Source organism: Grampus griseus (assembly GCF_964374135.1).
Source record: "Grampus griseus genome assembly, chromosome: 1".
Taxonomy (NCBI): Eukaryota; Metazoa; Chordata; class Mammalia; order Artiodactyla; family Delphinidae; genus Grampus; species Grampus griseus.
Genome location: NC_139017.1, coordinates 75,821,164 through 75,834,175, shown reverse-complemented (window position 1 = coordinate 75,834,175; position 13,012 = coordinate 75,821,164). Strand labels below are relative to the sequence as shown.

The 13,012-nt window shown below is 41.6% G+C and overlaps 2 protein-coding genes across 2 annotated transcripts; both read right to left on the bottom strand.

Moving 5' to 3' along the window:
* Positions 1 to 6,638: 6,638 nt before the first annotated feature.
* On the bottom strand, positions 6,639 to 7,048 carry LOC309827393 (histone H2B type 2-F; the record flags this gene model as incomplete). The annotated part of the gene is made up of 1 exon (XM_082662013.1): positions 6,639 to 7,048. Exon 1 carries the CDS (start codon positions 7,017 to 7,019, stop codon positions 6,639 to 6,641), a length of 381 nt encoding a protein of 126 aa, XP_082518139.1. The 5' UTR covers positions 7,020 to 7,048.
* A 1,073-nt stretch (positions 7,049 to 8,121) lies between these two features.
* Positions 8,122 to 8,532, bottom strand: LOC309826817 (histone H3.2; the record flags this gene model as incomplete). The annotated part of the gene is made up of 1 exon (XM_082661198.1): positions 8,122 to 8,532. One exon carries the CDS (start codon positions 8,530 to 8,532, stop codon positions 8,122 to 8,124), a length of 411 nt encoding a protein of 136 aa, XP_082517324.1.
* Positions 8,533 to 13,012: the final 4,480 nt, after the last annotated feature.

Here is a 13,012-nt window from a genome sequence, read left to right as displayed (position 1 = left end):
ATACTTAAAAAGACATCACAGGAAAAGCTCCCTACAAAGAAGCTCATATAAGCAAAATCATTCTTATTCGATTTTCATATTGCAGCAGGGAGGAGAAGGAAGAAGCCTACGAAAACAAGGATATGCTCCCTCGCTAGAAGTAATCTTATGGTTGATGCATATACAAGTTAATCAGTATGCCTTTCTCCTGCTTATTCTACATGTTATAATAGGGGTCTTGAGTAAGTAGACATGCCAAACTGTAGGAAATATACAACTCCAGAGAGAAATTCAAGTAGTTTAAGGCCCATCCCTAGGATTGGGAATTTTATTAAGAATACTGAACAGCCTTTGTCCAGGGTTATATCTGTGGTGTGTCTGAACTCTGTTTCACATTCCCTCTTGGCCTAAGGAGTTTTCCTTCAATGCATTTCAAAATGATAATCCCACTAACTGGAAACTAAGACCTACACAAAGCTCAAACATCATTGCCAACAACAACAACAAATAAAGCTGATATCTTTAGGTATTTTCTGTTCCCCTGAATGTTAAAAACACTGATATCCAAAGAGTGATATGGATTTTCCCCTACCTTCTGATAATTTAAAATTATTGCCTTTGATCACGTAAAACAACAGAGATAAATTGTTCCTTATTTCATTTCACAAATCTGCATCCTCCATTTTTGCCACAAGGATTCCTTCTTCTGGGTGCCTTGTGCTGCCTCAGTCCCAAGATCAACTGAGATCTTGATCTGTCAATCTCTCTCTCTCTCAAAATACTCAGCCAGTCCCAAGCCATTACCTCTTTACCATCCTTGGGACAATACGTCAGCATCCAGGTTTGGATCCTTCAAGGCAAAATGCTAAAGAACTGCTCAAGCTCTATGAGTTCTCTTACTTTGCTCTCTGTTTCTGGTTTTGGCCATCTAAAGCAAAGTTCCTTGGATTGGTTGAGAGTGATACTCTCTAGATTCTTATGCTTCTTTTTAGCAGAACCATCTGAACTATCTCATCTATTGTGTAATGAGTTCTTGGTCAAAGAAAAGAAATATTGAGGTCTTGGGACTGCCATCTTACTTGTTTACCACTCCTTGGACTGTAGTTTGAATAAGAAAGTCTTATATTCTTGGGGAAACTTTCATCCCTGAATAGTGACAGGAACAGGAGCTTCATCTTGAAAATACTGAGAGGAAAAACATGAAGTACATTAACAAGCAGTAATGAAGAACTCAAAAGTCATCAACCTGACTCCACAAGCCCATTTTTGAATTTCTAATTAAACATTTCCCAAATATCTCCACATTCTCCTTTTGGTTATAAGGTGTGTCCTTCTCTGTGCTACCTGATAGTATGCCTATATCATTTCTATTCATTTGGCTTGCTCTTGTGTTAAATCCTCAAAATTCAGAGCTTTCAACTCAGAAATCAGAAAGAAGTATTGAGATGAAAGTATTTCAATTTTTTCTGAAAGCATTGATGGGAGGTATTGCAAACATCATCTGATATATATTTTTAAAGTTATTTGCCAAAGATTATATTCATCTTTACAGAGCACTAGTAACAGACACTAGAAATAAGGTCTTTTATTATTTAATTCATTTTTTTCCCTTTTGGGACACATAGCAGATACTTAAAGATTCTACAGTGTCAGAGGCCCAACAAGTAAATTGTGGCATTGCCTTCTTGGATGTTTTTAAGATAAAGAAGGTCTTACTGCTCTACTGCAAGATGCTTAGGGAGTTGACTCTCAAATCACTAGAGATCTCTTAAAGCACAACTTGTTGGGAAGGAAATGTGCTCTGGAGGTACAAGGGTGCTCATGCAAGTGCCTTCCCAGCCACAATAATGGGAGAAACACTGATCGAATATTTGCCATGTTCCAGCTGCTGTACTAAGTGCATTAAGTACATTATCTCATTTAATCTTCACAAGTCTTGAGGGTAGGTTTCATTATTTTTCTCATTTTACAGATGAGGAAATTGAGGTTCAGAAGAGTAAAGAAACTTTCCCAAGGTCATATAGCTCTTAGGTGGGTTAGCTGGGACTCAAAGCTAATGCCCATCACTACTACAGTACACTGCCTTTCAGCCAGTATCTTTTGACTTTTATAATTGGTTTGCTATAAGGGGTCCATGGCCAGAGACCAGGGGCTGGACTGTGACATGATAAATGTATGTTTGATCTCTTCCCCCAGTTTCTAACACAGAGCTCCTAAAACTCTTGTAATTCCCTGAGTGATAAGGGTGCTAAGGACATCATTTGTTCTAATATTTGGTCTTTGACCCCAATTCCTGACATAGAGCTCCTAAATCCCTTGGAATTTCCAGGGTAATAGGAGCATATTTTGTTCTAATGAGACGACTCTTGGTGGACTCCTGGGGAGCTTCAGGACAGGGGCTGGTCACCAGAAAGGCCAGGCTATGATTAGAAGATTGAAGCTGTTAACCCACACACCCCATCCTCCAGGGAAGAGAGAGGGACTGGAAGTTGAGTTAATAATCCATCATGCCTACTTGATGAAGCCTCCATAAAAACCCCTAAACTCTGAGATTCAGAAAGCTTCTGGGTCAGTGAACATATCCACATGCCAGGAAGCCACATGGACACCCCAATTACACGGGGACAGAAGCTCCTGCACTCAGGACACTTGCCCTATGTACATCTTCATCTGGCTGGTCATCTGTATCCTTTACTATATCCTTTATAATAGACTGGTAAATGTAAGTGTTTCCCTGAGTTCTGTAAGCTGTTATAGCAAATTACTGAGTCTGAGGAGGGGGTTGTGGGAACTCCTGATTTGTAGCCAAGACTGACAGAGGTGTGTGTAACCTAGGGACCCACTACTTGTGATTGGCATCTGAAGTTGGTATAGGGGGTGGAGGGGCAATCTTTTTGGACTGAGCCCTTAACCTGTGGGGTCTGCACTAACTTCACGTAGTTAATGTCAGGATTGCTTGGTGTGGAAAACCCACATACTTGGTGGCCAGAAGTACTGAGAATAGTAGAGGAAACAAGAGTTTTCCTTTACTCTCTTACTGCTTCTGAGTTAGTGTAGGTAAGTATCCTTAAATACCCAACAACTTACACTATGAAGCTTCTAAACTGATTTGTGGACCATGGTGTCTGCAACTTCACCTAGACCTTCACTCCATATTGTGCTGTTCCCCATTCAGAGGGCAAAAGATTTTTAAAATCATTTTTTGTTAAAGCCAACTCTTAGAGTTCTGCATCTCATAAATCCAATCCCACTGCCCTCCCTCTCAACCACTCCTTCCCTCATCAATCTATTCATCCCATCAGTATTTACTGAGTGCCCACTCTATTCCAGATACAGCTCGAGATGATGGGCAAAGTGCAGTGAACAAAACAAAGTACCTACCTTCATAGGACTTACTCTAAGAAGGTAGGAGGAGAGTCAGACAATGTATTGGTTGGAGAACAGTCTAAATTATTGTGCCAAATATTAAAAAAAAGAAGTGGCTTAAACAAAATACAAGTTTATTCATCTCTCATGTCCAGGGTTAGTAGAACAGTTCTGCTATTCTCATCACATGGCTTCTGTTTCTGGGCCCAGAGTGGCTGCCATAGTTCCTGCCATTGTATCTGTAACCCAGCCAGAGGAGAGGGTAAAAAGGCAAGGGCAGTACATATCTATTCCTTTTTAGGACACAAACTAGAAATAATATGTATCACTTCCATTCATATCTCATTGGCTCAGAACTTTGTCTTATGAACAAACCCAGATGCAAGAAAAGCTGGTAAATTAGCCTTTAACTGAGAAGGCATGCACCCATAAAGCAGAGGGTTAAAGTAAGGAAAGAAGAACAGCTTTTATGAGTAGCAGTCTCTGATTCAGTAATAAACAAATAAGTAAATAAATACATTAGTATTCGGATGATACACGGAAGAAAATTTAGCAAGGTATGGGGACAAGGAGTACCAAGAAATGGGGGGAGAGAGGGAGGTGGGCTTGCTATCTTACATAAGTCAAGGAAGAACTGAAGAGTAATGGAAGTTTTGAGCAGAAGCCTAAGAAATGAGGAAGCCAGTCGTATAAATATCTGGGGGAAAAGCTTTTCCAGAAGAAATGGCAAGCACAAAGACCCTGAGATAGGAGGGCCTTGGTGTATTCGAGGTAGAGCAGGGAGACAAGTGTGATGAAACAGAACAAACAAAAGGGAGAGTGGTAAGAGAGGAGGTGGATGTGGGCCATTGTATCAGTGTGGACCTTCTCTCTGAAGCCATATGGGGATTTTCAGTTGGGCAGGATGGTGTGGGAGTGACATGATCTGACTTAGAGGTTTCAGAAAGTTTACTCTAGCTGGTTTGTGGAAGATAGAGTGAGGGTAGAGGCGGAAGCAAAGAGACCAGTCAGAAAGTCATTGCAAATACCTGGGAGGTGTGATGGTGGCTTGGAGTGGGAAGACAGCAGTGAAGTGTCAAGTATGGTTGGATATGGGACATGTTAAGCCAACAATATTTTCTGATAAATTTTACTTGGGATGACTGAGAAAAGGCTTATTCCCATGCTTTACTATAGTCATACCCCCTGCAAAAGAAAATGAATCTCACAGGGAACAAGAAAATAAAATTTCTCTCAAGCTAGGATCATGGTGAACAAAGAAAGCTTCAGCAGGTTTGAGATGCTGGGAGCCAAGTACAATGTGACTTAAATTGCTTTGCGGGCAAGAGGGTGGGACAGCCAGAGCTTTCCAATATAATGAAAAACCCTAAAAAATAGTCTATGTGAAAATTTTAAGTTTAAAGAGACATATTAAAGTGAAAAGAAAATGTTACAACCTGGATGAGGAGTACAGAAATAATGACACCTAGTCACAGAATTTAAAGGGAACGATGAAGAATTCCATTTTACAAAAATCAGATGATTAAAAAGTTGAAAGATGTTACAGTGAAAATTGGGTAAAACTAAAACTTAAAAAAAAACTTCCCAGAGGATACTTGATATATTGGTCGCAAATAAAATTCCAGGTGCACTTCATGGACTTGGGAAGGAGAGCACCTGTATATCCCCATCACCTAGCACAGGGTCTGGCACATGTAAATTCTCACTTATAGAGTGATTTTTCCTACCATAGAATGTGTTGTATAATGATTTCTTTTCTTTCAACTAGAAATTTTAGATTCTCAGTTGAGTCATCTTTCTCTGGTCGCTTGTCTGATAGTCTCTAGGGAAAGATGACTCACTGAGAATCTTAATTTCCCAGTGAAAGAAATCACATACAGCCCACTTTATGCAACTTTTAATTAGATGTAAATTCGAACTCCTACATTACAAATGAATAAAATTCATTTTAAGCATTTAAAAAATTCATTTTAAATTCCCCCAAGTTTAACCAGGAATGGCTTAATTTCAAAACTTGACTGTCAAGTGAATTGGAAGCTAAGACTTTTCCTTTTGCCTCAAGGGTATATTTTATTTGGTAGAATATCCAGCCTTTTTCGGGATTGGTCTTGAGTTATGCAAGTTTTGAACTGAGAGGGCCTTAGAAATTCATCCCACATGTTAACTGCCCTTTTGTACACCATGCCCCCAAAATCTATTCTAAAAATATACACCTGAGAACACTAAAAACCACCTCACCAGTCCCCCACCTCCAACGGGACCTTATCAGGGAACTTCAGGAGAGGCACCTGGAAGTATGTTTAGCAAGCTTGGAGATGGGCCTTATAACCAGGAGTTACAGAACCAAGACAAGGTCCTTGCCCTGGAGAAGATAATTTTCCTGTGGAGGAGTGTAAACAAGCAGTGTAAGTTAAGTGCTGCTCAGTTTTCACCAAAAGCAGGGTAGGAGTGGGGAAAGGTTTGACCTAAATGAGGATTAAACCCAGAAGGGAAAATATCCTGAAGGAAGGGAAGTCTTTGGGCACTGGGTCTCTCAACCTTGGCGCAAGGGTCAACATCATTCACCAAATAATTCTTGGTAGTGGGGGCTCTCCTAGGCATTATAGGATGTTTAGCAGCATCCCTGGCATCTACCCACTAGATGCCAGTAGCGCCCCTCTCCCCAAGTGATGACAATCAAAAATGTCTCCAGATACTGCCAATATCCCATGGGGAGTGTGATGGAGGGGGTGGGGTGGGAAATCTATCTGGTTGAGGGTCACGGGGCTAGGTAGGCCAACGTACTAAAGCACCTGGTGATGTTGAAAGTTTGTGACAGACACCTAGAGATTTATGTTAAAAACAGATTAAAACATTAAGAAACAGCGGCAACTGGGGAAACTATAGGGCTATCTGTACGCTAGAATAAAATAAAACCCAACTCACTTACTAGTTTAATAGTTTAATAAGAGACAGCCCTTCCCCGCTCCTCCGTACCTAAGCTCCCATTGAAGACTCAGACTAGGTAGGAACCACCTTAAGGACCAATCACTTGTTACCAGCGACATGACACATACCACTAGGTGGCGCCACTGGACCATGGGAGGTCCTAGATTTTAACAGGGCAACCATTCAATCACTGTCCCAATCTAGCCCCAAATCCAAAAGCACTCGTGATCATGGGCCCACCCTACCCAACCAACAACTAAACCCACCTTTTATCAAGTGTTTACAGCCACTTTCCCCGATAATTTAAGTGGCTCTGAAAAGAGCCTTTGGGGTAAAATAGATGTTCTAGCTCGTCTCTTGCACGCTTACTTCGAACTGGTGTACTTGGTGACCGCCTTGGTGCCTTCCGACACGGCGTGCTTGGCTAGCTCGCCGGGCAGCAGCAGGCGCACAGCCGTCTGGATCTCCCGGGACGTGATAGTCGAGCGCTTGTTGTAATGCGCCAGGCGCGACGCTTCGCCCGCGATGCGCTCGAAGATGTCGTTCACGAAGGAGTTCATAATGCCCATGGCCTTCGAAGAAATGCCGGTGTCTGGATGAACCTGCTTCAGCACTTTATATACATAAACAGAATAGCTCTCCTTCCGGCTACGCTTGCGCTTCTTACCGTCTTTCTTCTGCACTTTCGTGACAGCCTTTTTGGAACCTTTCTTAGGAGCAGGAGCAGATTTTGCTGGATCCGGCATCTTCACACAGGAGAATCCCCACACGCCAGTAGAAGTGATCCCGACTACACCGAAGCAGGCTGGTTACGCGCTACTTATAGAGCCTGTATGCAAATGAAGACTAGCACAGTATTACGTTTTTATTGGTTAATATCCAACAGTGTCGTCATAGAGGGGCGGAGTCCATGTAAATAAGGTTCTGCTTGCGCTCCCTCAGTGGCCCTTAGAACAAATGTCTTGTTAACCAATCAAAATGTTCCATTTCACACTAACCACTAAATTATGTAAAAAGTAGTTTCACCTGTTTGTGGTCTTTTGATGTTAATTGGTTTTCACTTTTACTTGGAGATCTGAAGTGCCAGCTAAAGACAAGTTAACGTTCTCATTTTTGCATTATTTTACTCCTCTGTACTACTTTGTGGAAGTTTGTTTGATTACGGTTTTTGCAACAATACCTCAGCCCACATTTTCTTTTTTTTTTTTTCGCGGTTTGCGCCTCCTGTCTTATGCAACGAGGAAGATGGGTTCTTACACATCTCGGGACTCTTGCCCCCATTCTTAGTTGAAATCCCGAGTAACTACTTGGGGACCGAGGATTTTATCTAACATCCGGCCTAGTTCTAGTAACTGTACAATCGGGCTGAAAACCCAGATTGCCATCCCGACAGTTATCACATAATGACGGCCTTCTAGAGTGTCACTTAATTTCAGTATTCAGATTTGTGCTAACGTTTTGTACTAGCACTTTGGAACGCGTTACAAACGACTGGTAGAACATATTCTATCCTCTTGCGAAGTTTAGCAAGGTTGGCGCTCTGGACTAAGAAATCAAGCCAGGAGATAAAAGCAGTACTTGACCGACACGACCCAGACCTTGCCTCTGGTGGTCCCTCTAGCGTCTGTCTGCCTTAATTCCATAACCTCACCACCCAACACGTGCGAGACGCCCCGATCCACTTTACCCTTAACACTTGTGCATTAGGAACTCACCAAGCTTAAAGCTGGTGAGTTCCTGTTGCTCTTCATAAAAACGTGGGCGCTCTTTATGAAAACAGCTGCTCTTTATGAAAACGTGGGTGGCTCTGAAAAGAGCCTTTAAATCGTCTAGTTTAAAACGTGTGCCTTAAGCCCGCTCCCCGCGGATGCGGCGGGCCAGCTGGATGTCTTTGGGCATGATGGTCACGCGCTTGGCGTGGATAGCGCACAAGTTCGTGTCTTCAAACAGCCCCACCAGATAGGCCTCGCTCGCCTCCTGCAGCGCCATCACGGCCGAGCTCTGGAAGCGCAGATCAGTCTTGAAGTCCTGCGCGATCTCGCGCACCAGCCGCTGGAAAGGCAGCTTGCGGATCAGCAGCTCGGTCGACTTCTGGTAGCGCCGGATCTCCCGCAGGGCCACGGTGCCCGGCCGGTAGCGGTGCGGCTTCTTGACGCCGCCAGTGGCCGGCGCGCTCTTGCGGGCCGCCTTGGTGGCCAGCTGCTTCCGTGGGGCCTTGCCACCAGTCGACTTCCGGGCAGTCTGCTTTGTACGCGCCATGATAGCTCACTGGTTTTACTCACCAGCCCGTAGGCAGTCTTATTTATAGACATAGCCTCGTCTTGATTGGGCCAGAAAAACTAGGAATTTCCGAAAATGTAATCTCATTGGCTAGAAATCAATCCTATTTATTGCGCAGAAGCTTGTTATGCTAATCTTTTATAACCTCCCCCTTCCAGTACTTTTCTATAATCTTATCGATCACAGATTTTTCTTTTCAGACCTTTTCTTTAAACTGCTGTAACGTTTGTAAGAGCAATTTATAAAGTGTTTTTACACGCTCGGGATTTATATATTAGCAGGTTCTTTCGAAATGCAAGCATGCCCTAGGTTTCAGCCTGCATTTCCACTTACTAGTTACTGTAACTCCTCTCCCATAGCTAACATTTATTTAGCTTCTGACACCGAGCTAAGCAAGTCAGAGTTACATTATGACTGAGGTTCAACAAAATATGTGGTTGAAGGAACCAAAAACTAAACTTAACGTTTACCTGATTCGGATCTCCGCCAAAGCTGTGTGCTGACTGGTACCAATTTACAGAGTAGAGCCTTCAGCCTTTTCCCCTTGGAATGCGGTTTCCTCCTCCTCAATCCATCAATGGCTAATTTGGTCCTATAGATGGAACGCTTTAAGTAACGGACGATAAGACCAGAAATATTAATTTCTCCTTTACAATGGTGAAGAGTTTTAAATAAAGTTGCTTATCAGTCAGATTTAAATTTAAAGTGTCAAAGCAAATAAATTTTTCGTTGATTACTGAGTTGCTAGCATATTTTCTTCAATAAAGTGTTTTCTAACGCTTAAAGTTTCATATCTTTTCTATTCTCGGTAAGGAAATAGAAGATCCTTTGCCTTTTATTTCATATGCTTTGAAGAATTTCTCGGAAAATTACATGTAATAAAACAGCAGTTATGTAAGGTTACCAATGCTTTAAATTGTAATAACTGACATAAAAACTTTTACTCGTATGCTTATTTGATTAAAAAAAATTATTGCATCCAAATCTTATAAAAACTCAAGCCTGAGAACAAAAGCAGCCCCAAGAGGCTCAAAACTTACCTCTATGGTGTCAGTATGAATGACCATCTTCCTGAAGTCAAAATAAAATAAAAGTGATTTTGAAAGGATTTCCTGAACGTTAAACACAAGGTAGAAACTTATCTTTATAACAATCTGTGATGTATGGCTGCCTTAGAAGTCACCTTTAATAAGAGAATTCTGATTCATATTAGAAGTCTCCTTAGGCAGCAGCAATCTCCTGCTCTAGGGAGAAGAGCTAAACTGTCAGCACAAAAGTGTAGCTGATGTGAACAACTGTTACCCCCTCCTGTGGTGGTTTTGTAATAATGTCTTACATATACAGAGCACTACTCAGTATTGTAAAAGTCTCTACATACACTATCTCATTTAATCCCAACTCTGTGAAATAGATGTTATTTTCCTCATTTTACAGATAAATAAACTGAGTCTCAGAGAAGTTATGGCTCATCCTGGATAAGCAACAAGGCCTGCGTAATATTCTAAAGCAAAAGAATGAAATTATAATGGATTTCCAGTTTCATCAGGCTTGGGGTATATTTTAAAGCACTGAAGACTCTTCACAACATACGATCGAATTACTCAACTGAACTATTCCCATCAGAAGAGGAAACTACCCCAGGGCAGGTGTCGATGACAGCCCAAAGCTGCCCAACCAAATGACACATTTCTTTGAAATGTTTTTTTTTTTTTTCCTTTAATGTATGCACTCTTGGCCAAGCTGTATGGATGTGTTCATTTAAACAAGAAAAAGATTCTCAAACTATTTATATAGAATCTAACAGTAATGGGACTTATATTACCTTTATAATGTAGAGAATAAGAAAATTCCAAGAGTCTTCCTCTGGCTTAATAAAGAAATTGAATAAGAATTTCTACTCAAGAACAGTGATGCCAATTTAAATATTAACTCCAGGGCAACAAATCAAATAAGATAATCAGAATAGTATATCATTATGGGTCATAGGTAACATTTCTCTGAATATAACAATCTCATATATGGTTGCCTTAGAAGTCGTCTTTAATAACAGAATTCTGATTCATATTAGTTCAACTTCACCTATTCTCCACATTGGACAATAGAGTGATACTCCTGTGAGCATTCTCAATACACCACTTTATCAGAAGCAAGTTTATAATAAAGAAGAACCTCTGCTTTGCTGCAGCTGTGAGGAAGAGGGACTATTTTTCTCCTTTAATACTTCTGAAGTTTCTTTCATCAGAAATAATAAGAATCTGCAGTTTTGAGACAGCACTGAAATTTCACTATTTAGTACTGATGAGGGGAAGAAAACAGGGATGAGAAGCTTAAATTTTACCATAGGGAATAAACAGGCAAGAGAAAATGTTAGTAAGTGAATTATTAGGCATATAATGTTTTGTATGCGCATGTGTTTCTTTTTAATACAAAAGTAATGAACTAAATTAAAATATATGTTTCAGGAAGGCAGTTTGTGTTTAGTTTTTGACTTCAAGCACTGCCAGGGCTTCAATTATCCCATTTTGAGACTGAATCTTTGGTTTGTGGGTTAGTCAGGCCATGTGCCTGCTTCCCTTTCATTTTGAGTAGCTTGCAGCCCCAGACCAAATTGAGAAGCCATGATTTTGAGATTTTTTTCTTACCCCATTCTGAACTAAACTCATTCCCCCAACATCCTACTCATTGATAAACACGTCCTCTTTTCTACCAGTCCTTAACACTACTGCCTGTACTGTACAGTGAGGGGTTGTGTAGGGGAGGAAAATTTTTCCTTGACCCCCTTAGGGTCCCTGGCTGGGTCTGAAAATTAACAAAGACAGATTAACAGGAAAGAGGGGTCAGGTAGGCCTCTTAGGGAGAGTAAATGATTTTTAGGAAAGATGAACGGACCCGTAGAATAGATGGGAGGTATGATAGTTTGTGACAAAGTTTGAGTTTGGTGTTGACTTCTAGTCTCCTCTCCTGTGACAAGAGTTAATCTTCCCTGGTTGATGAAACCACGTGGGGCCGGGATTTCTGTCAATTGGGTTCCTTTCCAAGGATCTGACTTTAGGCAGATAAGGGGAGTTCAAAGAAAGTCTGTCCTTGCATTTGCTGTTTTTCAAAGTATTACAGCTCAAAATAATCAATACACCAAAGCAGCGTATTTTGAGGTAGCATGTCCTGGATTCCTACAGTCATGTTTTGGGGTGGCATATGCTACTACCCTTCAACATCTATTGTGAATTCCAGGGTGTTGATTTAGGCATGTGATGCAAGGTGGCACCATCCAAAGAGCGGAGAGAGAACCCCATTCTTATGGGGTGGGGGGGGAGGAGAATATATTCCCTCAGCCCCCACGAGAGTCATACCTTGGAGATTTTAAGTTTAAACATTTTGATTTTGGGAGATTTTGAGTTTAAAATGACTAAAGAACCCCCAGGATAATCTACGTGTCTGGAGCCTAGAAGTTTGGATAAAGATATAGATTTAAGACTCATTAGCATATAGAAGGTTGAGCTAAAGGAGAGCTGAAAGAAGGAACATAAGTTGTTTTTTGTTGTCGTTATTTTTTTTAAATATCAAAAAAATAATGTCTCAGAAAAAAACATAATTATTTCTGACGCAGAAACCATATCTCCTCCTGTATTCTACAGAAGGCCCTGATAATGAACGTGTTATCAGTAGAATCCCGATTTCATAAGGAAGTTTCTGGTAATGACTCTCAATATGGAGCAGATGTCCTCTTGTGAAACCCAATCCAGCAAACTTTGCTAGCTCCATGTAGGGCCTCGATTTGGGCACTGAATTCCGGCTGAAAACAAGGGTCGGATTTAGAGGATCTGTAGAAACGGAGGTACAGAGGCTCTTCAGTCTTCTTTCTATATATATTGCTTCTTTCAGCAGAGCTTTGCATGACAGTGAGTTGGATTCACTGACCTCCATGTTAGAAGTCTTGCAGTATACAGACCAATTTTCCTAGGATCTAATTTCTCCTAGATGAGGTGAAATTCCATGCTTCATATCAACAAAACAGAGACGAGACTCGGGAATTACGGCGCTCTCCCTGCTTCCGCCTCCACGCACATCCAAGGTGCCGCTGCTCTTGAGATCGCCTACTGGGTCTGTCAGTCTAATTGTGGCAACCGCCTTTGCTGCAGTTTTATGTAACCGTGGTTCCGAAGCCTGGGATCCTTCTGTCGGTGTTGTACACGGCGCTGGTGCTTTGTTCTCCTTTCCGTTTCTGGATTCCATTTGCTCTTCCTCTGGTCATCTCCACTATTCCTTTCTTCCTAGCCTAAATTTAATGCCTTCTGGGGGCACACAGGGAGAGAGACAGAGGCGAAAACAGCGACGGGATCCGGAAGCTGGGATCCGAATTCTCCCGGGGACTCTGGCAAATAGATCTTTTAAAAGATTGGAGTCCGAGAGGGGAGGGGCAATATAAGAGTTAGGGGATTAAGAGATACAAACTACTATA